This window comes from Uloborus diversus, chromosome 7, assembly GCF_026930045.1.
Source record: "Uloborus diversus isolate 005 chromosome 7, Udiv.v.3.1, whole genome shotgun sequence".
Lineage (NCBI taxonomy): Eukaryota > Metazoa > Arthropoda > Arachnida > Araneae > Uloboridae > Uloborus > Uloborus diversus.
This window is the reverse complement of record NC_072737.1, coordinates 127,652,920-127,672,823: the sequence shown is the minus strand read 5'-3', so window position 1 is coordinate 127,672,823 and position 19,904 is coordinate 127,652,920. Positions and strand designations below refer to the sequence as shown.

Sequence of the window (19,904 nt, the reverse complement as noted above, 5' to 3'; positions counted from 1 at the left end):
TTGGCGCTGCAAGACGAATGGACAGCAATGCCTCAACAACTCATTGACACCCTCATTCTCAGCATGGGCAGACGCTGTGAAACCTGCCTAGCAGTCAGGGGAGATCATATCCCCTACTTAAGACTGGATGTTTCTTGCTGGACACCCATCACAGGGATGTTTCGGCCTTCAGTCGCATTGCGCTCCATGCTACTTTTTTCAATAAAGCTTCTTTTTATCCCTCTGATTTCTCTTTTAGTAAGTGTTGCTTACATTACACATGTCCTTACGTATTGGGGATCTTACGGTATTAAATGTGTTGATTTGGAAAGCTTTTGTACAAAGTTATATTGAAAAAACCGTCTCGTCCTTAATTTTTGCACACCAGTGTATAACTTATACATGCTTTATAAATTATGCATACATTGTGAAGATAAATATCACAGCTTTTAGCATTAAGTAGAAAAATAAGTCACATGTTATAAAAGAAAATAATGAAAAATTAACTTTTCCTCATTTGAATAGTAAAATTCTCTTGAATAAGAAACCAACAGTAATGTCTCAACATTTATGTATTCCATTTTTATTGATAACGTTCTTCTATACGTTTAATATCTTAATGAAAGTGCTCATCTTGCTCATTACTCGCCACTGCAAGTTTAGAAGGGGGAAAATAGAAGTGAGAATGCAAATGTATCTTCAAGGACATTCCGCACCGTATTTGTTTCATATTTTTGCAAGTTTTTCACTTGAAACATGGCATTTTTAGCTTTGTGACCGACTAAAACTCCAAATCCTCGATTTTCCTCCTTAACAGATAACCAAGCCGCTACTTCTTTTTAGGTGAGATTTTCAACGAGGTTATCGTTCTTCATGAGATTTCTTTTTTGTCGGTTGACAAAAATGCCTTAATTTGAAGTTAACATGAGTCGATTTGGTAAAAATACTTTTGATATACAAAAACCCTTTGCCATTTGTCCGTAGCTTTGACAAAATTTTCGTCAAGCCAAGTTTTATATGTAAGGATGGGAGAATTCTTTCTTAAGGATTAAGAGGAAAATTCAAAAACTAAGTGTTGCCAATTCAAAAAATTACAGCAATTCTAATTAAAATACTCTATTAAACAATAACTGTTGCAGATGATATTTTTTACATTATATACTAATAAGCTGTTATATACTTCTAATTAGTGAAATAAATATAGAATTAAATTATTTTTCATATTTTTCATTACATTATAAACGAGGGTGCGGGAAAATGTTATAGAGGCTATAACTACGAAGCGTGACGTGGTAGACATCCATATCATTTGGCAATTTCGGTTACAATTGTGTAAGTAATTCAAGTCACGTAATATTATTCGTGTTAGAAAAATTGTATCACTGTAATTTGAACGACTTCTTCAGGAACACAAGATAGAAAGGTTAGTTCAGCGCAAGTATAAACATAAATTTAAGTTCCATCGAAAAGAAGAATGCACAACGGAAAGGCTACAAAAAATCTAGGGTGACATTTACAAAATGGTTCTATGTTTAATAAACCTAAAAATAAAATTGTGACTGTGAAAAACGTTTTCGTAAAATGAAAGGAAAAAAAAAACATAAGTAACTGGTTTTCATTTAATGTTGCAGCAAGTGGAGGTGAAGCAAACATTCCAAACGACACAGCCCCCCACGAAGCAGAAAGGGAAGTGCCCAAAAAAAGTGAAGACAACAATCCTCATAAAGAAAAATCTGTACTTCAAGCCAAGCTAACAAAACTAGCCATTCAAATTGGATATGCAGGTAAGTGAACTTAATTTCCACACCTTGATGAACTACGGCCGAAGTATTGTTTCATCAAACATTGCGTGGGAGTCGAAAGATGCCCATTATATTTTTGGTAAATGTTGTAAATATTTTTATGTTGTACCATTGCTTAAGCTAGTTTTCGATACTAAAAGCAATCTAAAACAATATTTTTTAAAACCAATTTTGAAATGGTTCGAAATTAGTTTCAACATTTTCTATTCAGAAGTATTTTTCGTCAAAAAAAAAAAAAAAAAAGCCGAAATATTCAATATTAAAAAAAATTAAAATAATTATCTTTCAAGTTAACACTATGATTTGAAATCATTGTCAATTTATAGAACTCTTTTGTTTGATATTTTTCAAAGTCATTTCTAACGAAGCAAAAACTAATATAGTTATTTTAATCACAATTAAAAAATTATGCGTTTTTCTTAGTTTACAAGATGAGACATTATATTAAATATTAAATATAAAAGTTAATTGGCCTTTTATGAGCGAGAAATTGTGTTATGCGTGCTAAATATTTTTAACTTAAAATTTTAGTTCTTTTCTTTAAGTCTACGTTAATTAGAAAAAAAGATTTTGTTTCTCCCACTTTTACACTATATGAATAAAGCTTTACTTGTTACTCAATAAGTGTCAGAAAAAATCATCCTATGAATGTGACAAATTTATATTAAAGGAAGTTTTCCCTATGTTCAAAAAAAAAAAAAAAAAAAAGATGGGTACATAACAAAGAAAAATGTCATGTAAAATTTACATTGTAAATGTAGAATTTCAAAGACTGCTTGTATTATGGATAAAAAAACAGTCTTATAACACTATTTTATATGCATTACTAGCAAAAATATCCGGCGTTGCTTTGGTCAGCAATAATTATGAGAAACAATCGCTACTTTCATTCGTTTTCTGTTTTGAACTAAAAGAACTTAAAACATCGCTTTGACGCAATTCAAAATCAAGCTTCTTCTTTACCCATAAAATTAAAACGGAAATAAGTATAAGAAACAAGCAGTATTATTTCAGAAATGGAGGCACGACATTTAAGCATATACAAATTTAAAAAAATTCCCAAATATGAAATTAAGCTTCACTTGTTTAAAAAGATTTATCAGTTAATATTTTTTTGAACATAGTCTAAAACCTTCTCTATATGGCTATTGAAGTACAAACTGTTTAAGAAAATGTAGCCGCCCGTAATTCCCCTATACTTGGTTTAGTTATTTTGGGAAATTTCAATGATTGTGAGTCCTTACTGTGATTTATAATGTTACGAAATTTGCTGTAAGGCCCGGATCTACGTCCCCGTAGACCACGCAGTGCGAGGGATCTAAATGTATTAAAGATGCTTGTGGCTTTCAGTGGCGTCAAAACCCAGTAGGCAGTTAGGGGCACTGCCTATTTTTTGCAGAAAAAAATTATAGCCCAAAATTTATAGATCCGGGCCTGTCACCCTCCCTACTTTGTAAAACTGTCTGTTACTAATTTTCGTCAAAGATATATTGTCGCCAAGTTCTGAGATACTTTCAGTGACCTTAAAATGATGCTAAATATTTTAATCCGAAATGTTTCTAAAATAACTAGTAAAATTTGGCGATTGTTTGAAATTTTGTAGAAAGACAAACTAATGGAAGTTTCTGTGCTGTTTATGGATGCTTAATTCAGTTGGCGGGTTATTTTATATTTTAACTAAAGCTTTAAAGCTTCTTTAAATGGCGATATTTTGGTTAAAAACCGCGAAATAGCATTACGTAGTCTTTAGCTTCGAATGAAACAACAGTTGATGCCTCAGCTACAGAAATCTTTCCATAAAAAAGTTTGGCGAGATTCATGCTAATCGGTTGGATAATAAGTAAGTGTCCAATCAACACAAATAAGTAAAAGAAAAAAAAAACATTTTTTGCATCAAAGTTACATTAAAATGGAAAATAATCAGCCAAATCTATTTATTATTTTTTGTCAATCTGGTGCAAAAATGTTACTTTGAGATCTCACTTGAGAAAAACCTTGAACAGTCAGACGAAAAAGCAAAAATATTCAACAGTACAACAATCGTAGCTACCAGCAAGGAGTTGAAATGATACACTAAATACTGTATTGGATTGAGGAACGCCTTCAAACATGGAACTAAAAAGCTTATAATTTGTCTTTCATTCTACTTAAAAAATTGGAACTGGTGCTCTGTTTAGCAGAAAAATCAGAGCTTTCGATGGACAAATAATGTTAATATGTGCAAATATTTTTGTGTTTTTTTGCCCTCTTTGAGGGGTTATTCCCCCCATAACAGGACGAAAACTACCTTATATGTTACTCTGATGCATAAGCTATATTACTGTAAAGTTTCATTAAAATCAGTTCAGTAGTTTTTGCGGGAAAGAGTAACAAACATCCACCCAGTCCTCCACTCCAGTAGTAAGATAAATGTTAGGAGATCGGCGCGAAATGACTGAAGCGGCAGAAAATGTAAGTTCTGCCTGTACGCGCTTTTCCCCTGGTCTGCATAGCCGTTATAAGAATCGTAGACAGCCATATCCCGGGTTAATAAAGTAACACAAACAAGTTTGAAATAACATAATACTTAGTTAAATGAAAATGTATCTTTATTAATATACGACTGTGATTTTTCCGTAGGTTCAACGATCGCAGCGTTCACAGTGATCATCCTAATAATCCGATTTCTCATCTCAACCTTCGTGGTCCATCAGGACACCTGGAAGGCCCAGCACACTCAGATGCTGGTGAAGTTCCTCATCATCGGCGTCACAGTGTTGGTAGTCGCTGTGCCAGAGGGACTGCCCCTCGCCGTCACACTCGCCCTCGCCTACTCCGTCAAGGTCAGTTATCCTATCCTTTAACAAATTACTACACAAGCCTGTAGAATAAAAGACTGACATACACGAACGCACACACACAAAAAAAAAAAAAAAAAAAAAAAAAAAAAGAAAACAGAAGAAATTTATATATAAAAAAAAACATGCATTATAGCTTTTTTTTTTACTTTTGGCAGAATTTTTCTTTTACAAGCACAAAACCGATAACTCCGTTACAACAATCATATACTGCATTTCACACTTCTTGGAAGATCATCAGTTTGGAATAGCCGAAGTTGAGCAGGAGACAGATGTCTTCTAATTGAAACTGAGATTACCATTACACTGGTAGAGTAAACTGAGATTTTATCACCTAAGCTCTTCCCTTCATTTTATGAGATGAACCGCACCATGCTTGTAGACTCTCGATGGCATACCTAACTAGTTTTAGCTACCAGCATGAAGGTAATATCAGCTTCAGCTTCAATGAGACGAGATCTGCCAGCAGATGGATTAGGGCTATTCCAGACAAATGATCCCCAATCCCAATAACGGTAAAACTACAGTATTTAGAATTATTAATCACTGTCGGTGTCAGTATATGCTTGTAGTTCTGTGTAACCCCTGATTTAGGGTAAGCCAGACTAGAAGCCTATTATTTCTTTTTGTGGAACGAAATACATTTTACCCAGTGCCCAACTGGTATCATAAAAAGTATGATGCGTATCATTTCGATCTGTATTATATTTAACCAATATATTTCCGGTCGTATAGGGGGGAATAAGGGGCATAAATATCCGAGGGCAAAAAGAAATGCACTACTCAAAAAGTTTAAAATATGCTTTAAGTTTTTGGTAGGAAAACACAATAATTGTAGTTGGTTTGATTGCGATGTTGACCGTTTTTGTATTGATGAAAGTGTTATCTGCAAGAAATCATTTACCAAATTAAGAATACAGGAAAATAATGAACCTTTAAAAAGAAGACTAAACGTGAACCATAGCTGTGGAATCCTTGAGAGCATCACAGACTGTGTTTTGTAGGGTCTGAAACTTTTTTATTTCTTAATTTATTTATATTATCAACCAGAAAATAGCAACAAAGACTACACTATTAAAAATTCAGGAAAATTTGTGTGATAGAGGTGTGTGATGTAACAACCTCTTCAACTTCAAACTCATTTTACTTTTTATTCCAATAATAGGCACCTATTAAATTTAACCAATTTTATTTTCATTTTATTTAGTTAATTCATTTATTTGTCTTATTTATTTATTTATTTATTTATTTATTTATTTATTTATTTTTGCAGTTTTTCTCCTCATTATATTTGGCACCTTTTTCGCTCTGAAGCAATCCGAGGGAAAATATTTGTTTCTTTTCGAACCACTCTACTACCTTATCCTTGGTCTGTGACTAGTATATGAAAGTTTTTAGAGGTCTATCCTTTGAGTTTTGTCGATCAACGGAAAGACTACATCCCTCTTGAAAAATACTTCAGTAGAGTACACACCCGAATAAATAGCAATCAAGTGCTTCGTGCTACTGAAAAATTTAATACGACCAATACATGCCGTGAAGTAACCACATCAAATTTGTTTAGTATACGAACTTGCATATTTTGAAGAAATCTAAGCCTGATGAATAGAGGCCATTAGCATAAATTAAGGGTATATTAATTCGTCCATAGAGGAACAATAATGGTAAATAATGCAACGTAAATGATACTATTTTGAATATTTTCTCTTACTGTTGTACTATATTTTATTGGTTACACTTTTGAAAAGATAGGAATCTACCTAGACTTAGAGTCAAATATTATTCTATGCCACGTAATCGAAACAAAAGGATGGCACAGTTAGAAAGTGCAGGTTAATATGCTTGGACATACAATTTTTAACATTAAAAACGAAAATTCTTCATTGTTAATTTGCTGTAAAATCAAAATATTTTTCTCAAATGATTCAACATAAAAATGATATCAGACCTGGGTGCTTGATTGTAATGATGGTGTTAATAATATTTAGAGGCAATATATTCGGGCTAGCGTGTGCAGCATACAGGCACATTAGCATTGACATTTTGTTTACTTTCCACTTTGGCATAAGCAGAAGAATATCATTTGCACACCCGCCATGTTTAATTCTCATTTTGTATTTTAATAAAACTTTTACTATTTTTCATTACATAATTTCTTTATTTGGCGGACTATTTTGCCTTAAATGGAGCTTTGAATATTAGTTATTTGGCTGTTTATTTTACTCTCTGATGGAACTTTTCATGTTATTCAATGGCTCGTTTTATTCTTCTGGAGTATTGCTTTACAGCTAATTTAACCATGTTTAAGGGTTTCTTTTATCTAAAAGAAACTTGGGGGAAAAATGTGGTGTCCCCAAGTAAGTAGTATGTACATAGTCCGACCACGAAAAGTTGAGCTTTTGCTCCACCCCGTTTCAGAATTGTGCATTTTCGGGAAGGGGCGATATGGAAAGAAAAGTTGTAACGAAATTTTCAAGTGCGTCATTGGTTCTATAGATTGAATGCGTCACCTTGGAATTTAAGAAAATAGCCAAAGCGGTAAAACATTTTAATTTTGTGCGGTCAAGGCAGTTGTCTCATTGGACAGGTCGCATCCTAGGTAGGTGGGTGGATCTTGGTTTTACTTCTTTCAGCAGCCATTGGTCAGAAATCATAACGCCCCAATAATTAGTTTCCATTGAAAATTGACTCGCGTAGGGTTTCAATAAAGAATGCAATTCTTGTCATTTTTACTTTTTCGCCCACTCAACGCAGTTATTGCCACAACTTAAATCTTTCAGGTCTTAATAATCACATAAAGAAAATATAATAGGAGTAATTTTTTTTTTCATTTCGCCAAAATGTTTCTAAACTCCAAAATATGACACGTGTCCTTTCTTCCTTCGCTACCTATTTTAAGAAATGGACCCGCTTTCTCAAATGATTGCCAAGGTTCATTTGTTCGCGGTTGGACTATATTACCTTGCTGCCTTATAACTTTGACCAGACATGGCGACAAATACCATGGTTGTCATATGTAGAATATCTCCAACTAGAAAAGCATTGGTTTTCCAAGCGATAAATTTATTATATCGCTAATGTAGCCCTCTTCTACTTTCAAACTTGAAATCGAAAGTAGAAGTGTTCTAAATGAATGAAAATGCAATATTGAAAAAATAGAAACGGATTAAGAGTTATAATGCAACTAGAGGACCCGACAGACGTTGTTCTGTTCAAACTTTGTAAATTGAAAAGTTAAAAAATTTCAATGAACTACCAAGTGTTCGAACCGCTCTGTTTAAAAAAATAAGTAAGAAAACAATGTTTTAAGCTGCTTGGTGTCAGAATGCGTATATTTATTACAACTTGATTTATCTAATAAAACAACTGTTCAGTGAGCATTAACTTTTTTCTCCCGTACCTGATGGTTTGTTCCTTCAGCCATACTCAAAGGATAAAAAGCGTCCTCAGATATTAAGTGTAAAAAACTAACTACCTATCTGGAACAAACGGGAAATCCCGCTGCAACATCTCCCATATGAAAAAGAATAAAACAATCGAAAGAATATCGTTTTAAAAAATGATAAAGGTAAAAACAGTTCTCTGAATAAGCGAAAATCACTCATCCCCCCATCCCGATGTAAAATATACACATTCTTCAACTAAAATGACTAAACACTCTTTAAAAAAGGTAGAATTACGGTAACCGGCGATAAATGTTTCATTCTGGCAACCCGCTACCTCAGTTGGTGACAGAGCGGTTTTAGCAACCCTGCAACAAAGCTGATTCGCTATTCGTTTGGCCAATCGGCGATACACAAAATGGTAATTGATTTGTCTCATATTTATTATTTTTTTTCCTTAATTCTATAGAATTATATTTTTAAATTTTTGAAAGTTGATTTTTTTTTTGAAAATTGGCAGCGTAAACTGTATTTTTTCAATTTTTAGATAGTCGAAACATTTTATCAAATTTTACATCGTGGAATGTTTTTCACTCTTAACTATTTTAAGTTGTTGATTTGAAAATTAGTCATTCATATATTTTGGATACTTTTTTTTTAGATTTTGCTCCCCGTAAGTAAGGTAGGTGCGGGTAATAAGGCCTACCTAAGGGAGATTTGGAATAAAATGGGAAGAAAAGGATCCGAATCAGCAAATTGCAAATTTAATTAAAGTACCATTCAATTACTACACGAAAATAACAAAAAACGGCCTTTCTTGCCGAAAACAAACATAAAATTAATTATTAAAAAAAACCTTGCAATTAGGCCTTATTATACTACGGTAGGGTAATAAGGCCTAATATTTTAACACTCGTAAATAATCAAAATAAGCTATTAACATTGGTGATTGAAATCATTTGTAATATCCTTAAGCATTATTTATGCTGAAAATCTTCAAAATAACAAAAAAAAAAAAAAATTGAAAAAAAAAAAAAAAAAAACAGCCGTCAGGGCACTCAAAAATATCTTTGTCATCGGCTGTCAAACCGACGCATTGCTCATGATACCACCTGTTGCATTTTGAACAGGGCCTCATGTCAATCATTTTATCCTCCTCACAAGCGTGACAGTACCAACTAGCATCGTTTTTTTTTTTGGTATTTTTTTTTTCGTCTTTCTTTGAGGGTTGACGTCATTTTTTGCTTTTTTCTCTTTTCTATATTCATCAAACAGTTCTTTGGTGACTTTAATTCCTCGATAATTAATAGATTTTCTTCTTAAAATTGATGTTTTTTCAGTATTTTTCACTGGAGTACGCATAAGCTCCTGAAATGCCTTTTTTTAGTGGAGCTAGTGGTACATTGTCCTCTTCATCGTCCGAACTAGAACCGTAAACCATGCCGTACGTCGCTCCAGGAGGTTTGTTTGGGGTACTGTTAATTATTTCATCTTGTGCTGTCGATGTGGAAGGCCTTGGGGTTATTGGCGTGAGGGAGGTGCGAGGTTGCGAATTTTTTTCTTGAAATTTGTCAGCTTCGGGAGCTGGAATTTCTGTTAATACAGACGGAGCAAAAGCTGTTTCTGAAATAGCCTGTGGATTCAATGGATACAAACCAGTGGCTTTAAAGCCGCTTGTAATGTTACTATGTGTCATGCATTTAGACCAGACATTTGAAAGAATAACATTAAACCGTGCCTTGTTGAGCTTTTTGTCTGGGTTTTGTTCCATAAATGATAAAACTTCTGCATCCCAGTGGTGTTCAAATGATCGATAGACGGCTTTATCAAGGGGTTGGAGTTCATGAGTGGTGTTCGAAGGTAAACAGTATAATGATATATCGAGAGAATCGGCGACTTCAACGATTGTTAAGTCTAGGTGACAAGCCGCTCCATCAAATATTAAAAGGGACTTTCCTGCACTTTTAAATCTAGATAGGTGTTTTAGAAATTCTGTAAAAAGTTCATTAGTCATGTAACCCTTTGTAGATTTTTCTACCAAAGAACCCGGTGGCAAATTATCATATAATTCTGCCTTCAACCGTTTGCCTTTAAATATTATCATTGGTGGTATAGCAGTACCAACTGCATTTACACATCCAGCTATTGTGACACTTTCGGCGTGTTCCGAAGACTGTAAATGCACTCTTTTAGTCCCCTTCTTTGCCAAAACAGTCTGCTGGTGGTGAACTGTGAGACGGCAGCCTTTCTCATCCATGTTGTATATTCTTTCAGGATGACTTCTCAAGTCCAGATTATCATAAATTTCATTCAGTCTGTTAAAGTGATCATTAACGATAAATTTGTTAAGCTTTTGAGCTCTGGCCGGGTTCATAAATTGAGCTTTTCGTCTAGATATTTCCGGGTGTCTTTTCATAAATGCTTTAAACCAATCTTTACCAGCAACTTTAGCAAGTTTATTAAAATTATGCTTTATGTTATTAAGCTCACAAAATTTATAAACCAAGCGTCGGAGAATACGTGGTGTCACAGTCAACCCTACTTCAGCAAACCTCAAAATTCTGATGACAAGATCAGCTTCCTGGTCATCACTGAGAATAGATTTTCTACCAAGTGTTTTTTTTCAAACTTCCGGTCTGGAGATGGTTTCTAATGGTTCTCCTGGGAACATTATACCTCACAGCTGCTTTATATGAGCTCAGCATACCTCTTCTTACTGCTTGGACAGCCGACACTAAGTCATTATCAGACCACAGTGCTCGTTTGGGGGGCATCGTGATGTAGGCACTAAAATAAGAATGAACCAAGTCGTAAACAGCCGCAATTACTAATAAACACTCATACCATGTTGAGAAAGGTTCAAAATAAGATGCACAGCTGAAAAACTACGTTACAAAAAAAAAGGAGTATAATAAGGCCTACGGTCAACTTTCGTAGGCCTTATTAGTCGCTGACGTCGAATTTAAAAAAATACAAAAAAGTACAATAATTCGATCATATTATTTCCCTCAGACATGAAATATCGATAGAAGCATTCACGACAGAAAACTGTAGCGCAAAACTATGCATAAAAGTATGATATTAAAAAAATTACTTACATTTCAATCTGACGATTTTTTATTATTCGTGTCTTACAAGCGTTCCGTGAAAATGAATCTGGGCTCGCTGGTCAAAACAACTGAGTATGGCGTTGCGACCAGTTTGAGGTGCCATCTGGGAGTGTAAACTATCTACGATAGCGTTTTTGAGCGGCCACAACCATTTTAAATTATATTTTCGCTGTTTAGGCCTTATTACCCGACAGGCCTTAATACCCGCACCTACCTTACTTTTCTTCATGTTTTATTGCTCCATCTTGAATTAAAATTTATTAATTACTGTAATTATTCAGTAAGGTAAAATTAAAATTTGCAATTATGATAACGTTCTCTGACTGGATCTTTTCGTTCGGTTTAATTTATCTAACAGATTATTTTCGTTTTACTGTTACACTTTACTGTACTTAATGGCGTTTTCTGTTTACTTCACGATTTATTTCATACTTAATTGTCGTTTTCGATCCAATTTTTAATGTTGTTAAATTTTGTTAGAATTTATGTTATATTTTTTTGTGCCTTAAAATTTCTTTCAATTTTTTGGTAGAGTAATTTAAATTTTAATGGAGTTGTTGAATCATTTAATTGGAATGTTATTTTACATTTTAACAGAGCTTTAACGTCATTTTGTTGTATTTTAAATTTATTTAGCAATTTTTTTTTTTTTTTTTTGAATTTTAACATAATGTTAATGTTACATAATGTTTCCTTTCCTTTTTGCTCATTTCGCTAGCTGCTAGTTATGTATTTTTTTCGAACAAAATGTGCACGCTAGCCAAAAACAGCTTAAGTTAATTTTTTTGCATTGAATGCTTTTGAAAACTATCAGTTATCTGTTCCAAATATCCACTCCCCCACACTTTTTTTCTTTCAAGTATTAAATTGCTTTCCCTCTTAAAAAATGCTAGCTATGCTCTATGACATCCTAAATTAGGTTTAATAATATGTTTCTTTGTATATTTTGTTACATTATCATCATTTAAAAGAGGAAAAAGAATTTTTTGCGGTTACGATTAGAGGAAGAAAAAACTTAACAGACTCTTTGTTACTAAGGTGATAGTTTGAGTCATCCGGAGCTCCTCCCATTTTCTTTGGGTCTATTCTTATTGGTGGATTTCCTTTGTTTACATTGAAATACTTTGTTTACATTGAGTCGTAGGTACCAAATTTGGCTGTTTTTGAAAAAATCTGCCAACGCGACCCGGTTACCGTAATTCTACCTTTAAAAACGTAAAACAATTCTTTGAAATTTGAAATATTTCCCCAAATAAACAAAAAATACAATAAATTACATTAACAGTAGCTTTAAAATGTAAACAAATCATCACGCAACTCTATTGTTTCTACTCAAAGTCGCCAAGCCACCACGTTACTGTAATCCAGCCGCTCAGTGAGCGAAGCTAACTCCGGCCGATTAGCGGTCCGATCTTTTAAACGAAAACTTTTAAAACTTCATATATTGCCTAATATGCTCTTTCCACCAAAGATAAAGATCTTCCACTGCACTGATCATTTTTGTACAGAACTACCCGTTGTAATTTATCTGGACGAAAATAAAATTTATTTCATCTTTAAATTCCATCATATTTTCCTTTAATAATGTACTGATTAGTTTGATAATCCTGAAAGAATTCTTGACATTGGTTCCAAATTTCAGATGGATTTGAGCCGAGAAACAAATGTTGCTAGGTACGGTACTTTCTGATCATTTGGTTGGGAAAACCTAAAGCGCCGATCCGGTCCCATGGTTTAACTACGACGACAGAACACACGTTTTGAGTGAACCTTCCAGTACTTTACTTTAAAATATATCTCGGGACCTAAAATCGTTGCTTTCAAGAAATGAAGGCTTCGCTCTCTCTCTACGTTTTATCTATTCTCAATTGACATAATACCGTTGGAAATTTCATTACAAAAAGCACAGCTGGCTTCTTATTGTCATTTGGCAACGGATTAAATATTTATTTCAGTTCTCGCTCAACAATAGGTTAAAATAAATATTAATCGTTTGGGAGCTATAACCATCCAATGTTTGAATTAATTAATTAATTAACAGAAACGTTTCTGATTCGATTCATCGCGCTTCGAAACCATGCTTTCCACAACTTAATTACACACAAAAAATTTGATCAAAATCGGTTCAGCCGCTTAAAAGCCTTATGGTGACAACGTCCGCACAGAAGATTTTTATATGTTAAGATTATTCTTTTTGATTTTAGAAAATGATGAAAGATAACAACCTGGTGCGGCATCTTGACGCCTGTGAAACGATGGGCAACGCTACTGCCATTTGTTCCGACAAGACAGGAACGCTCACTACTAACAGAATGACTGTTGTGAGAAGCTATATATGCAGTAAGTATTTTAAGATATGGGTCATTCCGGTGAACATGGTACATTTCACTTTTCAAAACTTTTTTTTTTTCAAAATCATCTAATCCAACAAAAATTAATGTCAAATAATGGCAAATGGGTTTAATTTATCTGAATTATAAAAATTAATTAGCTGAACTTGGTATTAATATCCAATTTTCTCAGTTCTTTTATCAGAAATGAAAGATTTTGTCCACTGTGTTACACATTTAAAAACAACAACAAATTCAAAATTTTAAATTTTTTTTTGAATTTTTTCAGGTCTAATATAAACAAACTAGTCGACCCGTGCGGAACTCCGCACTGTGCTTCAAATCGTTTCATAAGGCATTTTGCTCTTTAAGAATTTCAAAGGAAGAACATTATGACGAAGAACCGAAAAAAAAGTAAGCGCAGAAGAGAAGGCATCCCCTTTTAATCGTACATATTTTCAATGCAAACATAAATGTCATTAAAAGTGTGGCTGAGTGGTGACTCGTGAAAAAGCAATAATTGTGCATGTGAAAAAACAGGTTGTGGCAAATACAGTCCTGCACATGTCAGCATCTGACGGGAAAAAAGAAACATTAAAGAGATATTTATTGGCACGTATTCGAATTGGCGCCATTCTTACTAACAGCCCGACACCCCAACAAACCTAGCAATTGCACCTTCCTTTTCGAAAGCTATTCATTGAAGGAATGCGTAGTAAAAAACAGCAAAAAAGCTTTTTGCCAAAAAAAAAAAAATAATAATAATAAGATCATGCATCTGTGTTTTGTCATTAACCAGCATGATACGATTTAAAATTATTCGCAAAGCATGGAATTTGATTAAAGAATGACGAAGATCTCACGTTGCGATTGAAACAAACATTCTAGAGAAGTAATAAATTTGATTGAAAATAAGTGTTTTTATCTTTGAATATTGAACTATTTCACATAGAAGGTTGCTTTAACCGTTACGGCTTAAATGCCCTCACATGTTTCTCTTTTAATCGAACACTTAAAATTCAAAACCGAAACCAGTTGAACTGACTCCGTTCTAAAGTGTAATTTTTCGAACGTAGACAAAATGTTTTTTTTTTCAGCAGAAAGCAGAGGAGTAGAAAATAATTTCTTGCTAATGAAGTTGATAATACTTTTAATGCTTTATATCGTATGCGCGCGAATGAAAAATTAAAGGTTTACTGGTTGAAACTCGTAGTTTTAATTTGACGTAGTATTTCTTCATTTGTGCAAAAGGTCGAACACTGCTATTAGAAACATCTAAATTTCAGCATACAATGAAAATGTTTTTCTGCACAAAAAGGATTTCCTTTAGGTAAATCTAATACTTTTTAATGCTTACATTATGCTGAGTGATCTGGATGTAGTCAAAGCTTAAAAAAAAGGAAGGACACCCTTCGATTAACAATCAACTTATCCGAATGATAACTGTAGCCTGCATAAAGGAGTCGAAACACCAAGTAGCATTCCCACTGCTTTTATTTTATTAGGTGTGTATGTTATGAGCACATGTAATGCGTAATACTAATATAAATTTGATATTATGTCGGACAGCCCAAGTTTGCCCGAAGTTCAGATAGTTTATAGCCGAACGCTCTACCGAAAAAAACTTATCAATTAAACCGAACAACTAAGTCCAGTGCTGTTAAGCTTTATTAAAATATAAACACACACACAGGCTATTTTTTTTTTTTTTTTTTTTTGCCGAAAGCGACGTAAAAAATTTAAAACTGCATTAGAACTTTGCTTTAAAAAATGCATAAGAACTACAGGCAGCATCAAGGTTTTGAAACAGCAAGAGGCGATTTCGAAAACTTGAATTTTCGACCGTAAGTCTTTTTTTCGTCATTGGCCAGCCTGATAAGTTTTAAAATGAGAGGGGATTAATATATAAGATAAGATATTGAAGAAAAATGTTTTTATTTTTGAAAATTTTTACAATTTGTTATCGCAGGCTGCTTAAACCGTTATAACTTAGATGGCAGCACGTGTTCATCATTTAACAGCACGGTTAAAATACAAAATAAATTGAACTATGCTTTCGAATGTAGTAAAAATGTGATGAGCTATTTGTTTTTTAGCAAAAAGAAGAAAAAAATATATATTTTACCCTTCAAATTGAGGTAGTATTTTATTTATTTGTACAAAGAGTCAAAAACTCATTAGAAGAATATTATTATTTTTTTTCTGAAAAAAAAACAATTCTATTGTAGTCTGAAATCTTAAACCTGTTACTTATATTTTCGCTTACATTATGCTTTAATTTTCTTTCCAGAGCCAAAGCTTCAAAAAAAAAAAAAAAAGAAACACGTGCAATTTCGAAGTAATTTAGCACAAAATCACTGAATGTTTTCATATCAGCAAGGAGCATTTCCTTCTCATTTATTCTATTCCCTCATAGTTGTTATTCATTTAATTCAGTGTTCATGTAATGCGCGATATTTCTCTACTTTTTTTGTTGCAGATTGTTCGGACGTGGGCCCGAACACGTAATCTCCTGGTTACGAAGAGAACGCTCTGCCGATCAAGCTACTCAGCTCTGTCGGTCATAGCGCAAATTAAATTTATAAGTTTGACCGAAAACCTCATTCTGGTTCTTTAAAACAGGTTTTTCGGCTAAAAGAAACAATTTTCAGACCTTGGGTCTATTTTTCGTCAGTAGCCAGCACCATAAGCTATAAAATAAGCCGTAAATCAAAGAAATCGATCAAGAATTGAGGGAAATTTGGCGTAGAAACCAAAAACAGGCTACAGAAATAATATATAAGGATAGAACATATCTTTCATACAAATGCTTAAAATGTCATTGTAAAAGGCACATTTAAGTTTTACTGCTAATTATCTTACTCAAAAATACAAAAATTTAAAAAATCATTTGAAAAAGTTAGATTATTACATGAAACAAACTTGAAAAAAGATTGAAGTTGGATTGTTCTAGTTAGTAATTGCCTAGTTCTATGCAAATTAACCTTTAAATTAACTATTTTAAAAAAATACAATCAAATAAGTTAAAATATTCCTGTAACAGAGTGGACATATTGGTAACACAGTGGACACTATTACTGAAGATAGAAGTAATCTCTATGTTTAAGCAGAGGAAATAGATAGACAATGTTTCATTTTTTAAAATTTTGAATTTAATTCAATTTTTTCTTTCAAATTTGTTAAGCTAAGCTTTATGAAAAAACATCAATAGCATATGGGACTTGTTTACTATTTCCATAAATATTGTGTACTCTGTTTCACAAGAAATGTAACAGAGTGGACGTGTAACAGAATGGACAAATAAGTAGTTAAAATTTTTTTTCTAAACCTAAACATAAAGTAACAGTTAAAATAGTAATACAAAAGCAAGCAGTAACTCTAAAATTACTACTTTATGTGTAATTTTGATTGTTTTTTAAATTTTAATTAGTAAAATTAATGTAACATAGTGGACATTTTGTTACTCAAATTTACTATCAGAGACAAAGAATGAATCTTACCTTGCTTGTTGACTGTTGAATCCTCTAGGATTAGCTAAACATGGAGTTTTTACCATTTGGTCATCTCAAAAATATTGCTAGTTTTTTGTAAAAATATTTTTTTATGCTTTAATGACTGTAACTGAGTGGACATTTCAAAATTTGTAAACTGTAGGGACAATTGTAAATTCCCCGCATTTTCAATAAAAAAATATTTTTCTAAAAAAAATTTAGTGTTTAAATTGTTAAAATAAATGTGTTGCAATTTAATTGGATTTTTTTTTTTTTTTGTTATTGCATCTAAGCAATTACTTAAATCGCTTTTTAATTGCCACTGTTTTGAAGCTGGGACATCAAGATTTTGCCTTTTTGCCAAACATAATTTTTTTTTAAAAAATTCCTAAATCAAAATATTAAAAACAAAAAATACCTCATGATACAAAATTTCATGAAAAATAAAGAAAAAAATATGATTAATTCTTATTAACTATCAAATTTTCTGTAAAAAATCCAGAAGTGCCGGACATGAAATGTACCATTTTCGTCGGAATGACCCATATTCAAACTTCAATTTTTTAAGTTCAAACGGTCATTGGAGCTTTTAAACCTAAGCACTTATTTTGAATTCCTGTTTAACTTGCATCAATTTTTGTTTGATACAGGTTGTTGGATAAACAAGTTTTAAGTTTCCCACTCTAAAATTCAGATCAAATTAAATTCTTTAGAATCATGGATCAACTTAGCCCGAGTTAAATTGATGGATACTTGATTATAATGTGCTTATTAAGCATCACAGTTATTCTCAAGGTTGTTCTTTTCTTACCCAATATTCTACTTCAGCTCTGCTGTTCCATAAGCATACAAAATGTGGAAACTTAGTGAGTTCGCTTTGTTGACTTAGATATGTGTTCATCAATTTTTAAGCTACCTAAATCCCCTAATATTCATCATACTTTATGTTATCTAAATCTCTAAACTTGCGACTATATTCTTTCCTGAAATTTGTACAGTGAAAGATGCCATGTTCGCAAACTGCAAAAACTATTAGGGATGTTTACGTAGCAAATTTTTGAACTGTTCAGAGCTAAAAACTTTTCTTTGCAACCTTAGTTCAGTGAAAAAAAATTAAAGTCCTATACTAATAGGCTCATTAATTGAGAAAATAAATAATGAAATACCTAGATCTGATAAAAATGAATAGTGGTAGATTTGAAATGCTGTGTCACGTGAGTACCGATTCGCAACGATACGTTTCTCGGAAAAATACAGAAAGCAAAATTTTGAAACGTTGTGTTGTTTTATAGGCACAAAAGGAAGAACTTTAGTGTCTACATCAAATGTTTCTTTGCTTTAGTCCCCACATACTATCAGGAGACAAATGATCGAATAAGTGTAGAATTTTTCGCACTTTTATCTTTCAGATCTATTTTTAAATGGCAATCCTCCAGCTAAAGTGATAATGTTTACTGTTATAATCCTTTTTCTTAAGCATTATAATTCCAAGTCATTAATAAAAATCATAGAGTTCTTAAGCTTTCTCAGACTTAACAAACCCGTAAAAAGTTTGGTTTCTGAACGAAGCATTTTAAAATTCATCAAGAAAACCAGTTGTTGGCTACAGCGCCCAGAGATATCATTGTTGATAGTGAGAAAAAGTTGACGTTGGCAATTTGTCAGATAATTTCAAAACACGCATCTTGATAAGATCTTCTTAATAACTCTGAAAAATAATGGAAAATATTTTTATAAAAATTTTGCTTTGTGGATATTTTGAAAACATTTATCAAGTGAGTAAGGAGTCGTTATTCATCAATTTCTAAATTTATTTTATGCTTCTAAATGTCTTTATTTTTCAAAGATGTTTTTAAGAATAGTGTCACGTAGATTAAGTACACACTACACTGTACAGATGAAAGCAAGTTTATTCTAACCAAGCGAGCTATCAGGCTACAAAGTCGCAACTACCCTTTCTCAGCACGAGAGAGGGTTTTTATACAGAACTGAGGAACATTCTAGAACAATTGAGACTATTTACATATATTTACATAATTCTAATTTACATATTTCTACAACTTATAGAAATTAAATAAAGTAAAAGAGGAAGGGAACCAAAGACACACCTGAGGCTCGAACGCATAAGCTTTGGGTTATCAGTCCAGCGCGCTAACCATTCGGCCAGTCGGGCGCGCTTCTAGCAGTGCGAATTACGACATTACTCCTCCTTCAAAGCAACAGCGTCTCGCTGTGGAATCGCTGTCTTTGCTCGGGAACGTGTAACAGGTCCTTTGTACACTTCGTCGTGTCTGGATGTGCTGGTCAAGGGTATATTTCGAGATAATTCTTTTGTTTGAGATGTCTTCAAATTGACCTGGAACTCGGTTTCTTGGTTTTCTGGACGGTAGTAGGGTTTCATTTGTGAAATATGTACGACGTCAGGGAGTTTCCGCCTTCTGGACATCGGGTCGAAATCTTGTACTTCATACGTCACGTTGGATAGTTGTCTTAACACTTGATAGGTTCCAAAATATCTTTTTAGCAGTTTTTCCGAAAGTCCGACTTTACGAACGGGTGTGTAAATCCATACTAAATCTCCTGAAGTAGCGTACTCTCTTCCAGCGTACGTATACGAGAGAGCTGCCTAGATTCTTCGGCTCAGATAGTCCGAAGATATTTCACTTGAAATATGAGGAAACATGGTATCTAATGTTGTTTCTGCTTCACGTCCATGTACTAGATAAAAAGGCGTAAAGCCAGTAGTCTCTTGACGAGCTGTATTGTACGCGAATGTTACGAAAGGCAATATTTCGTCCCAATTTTTCGGATCTACATCGACATACACTGGTGTGCAAAAATTAAGGACGAGACGGTTTTTTCAATATAACTTTGTACAAAAGCTTTCCAAACCAGCACATTTAATACCGTAAGATCCCCAATACGTAAGGACATGTGTAATGTAAACAACTCTTACTAAAAGAGAAATCAGA

General features: G+C 33.2%; 1 protein-coding gene across 1 annotated transcript in view; it reads left to right on the top strand.

The window, feature by feature from the left end:
- Positions 1 to 19,904, top strand: part of LOC129226494 (plasma membrane calcium-transporting ATPase 2-like) — a 272,244-nt gene that overhangs the window by 166,507 nt on the left and 85,833 nt on the right. The window contains 3 exon segments of the mRNA XM_054861105.1: positions 1,611 to 1,763; positions 4,401 to 4,603; positions 13,316 to 13,451. Coding sequence (XP_054717080.1) covers positions 1,611 to 1,763; positions 4,401 to 4,603; positions 13,316 to 13,451 — 492 coding nt within the window.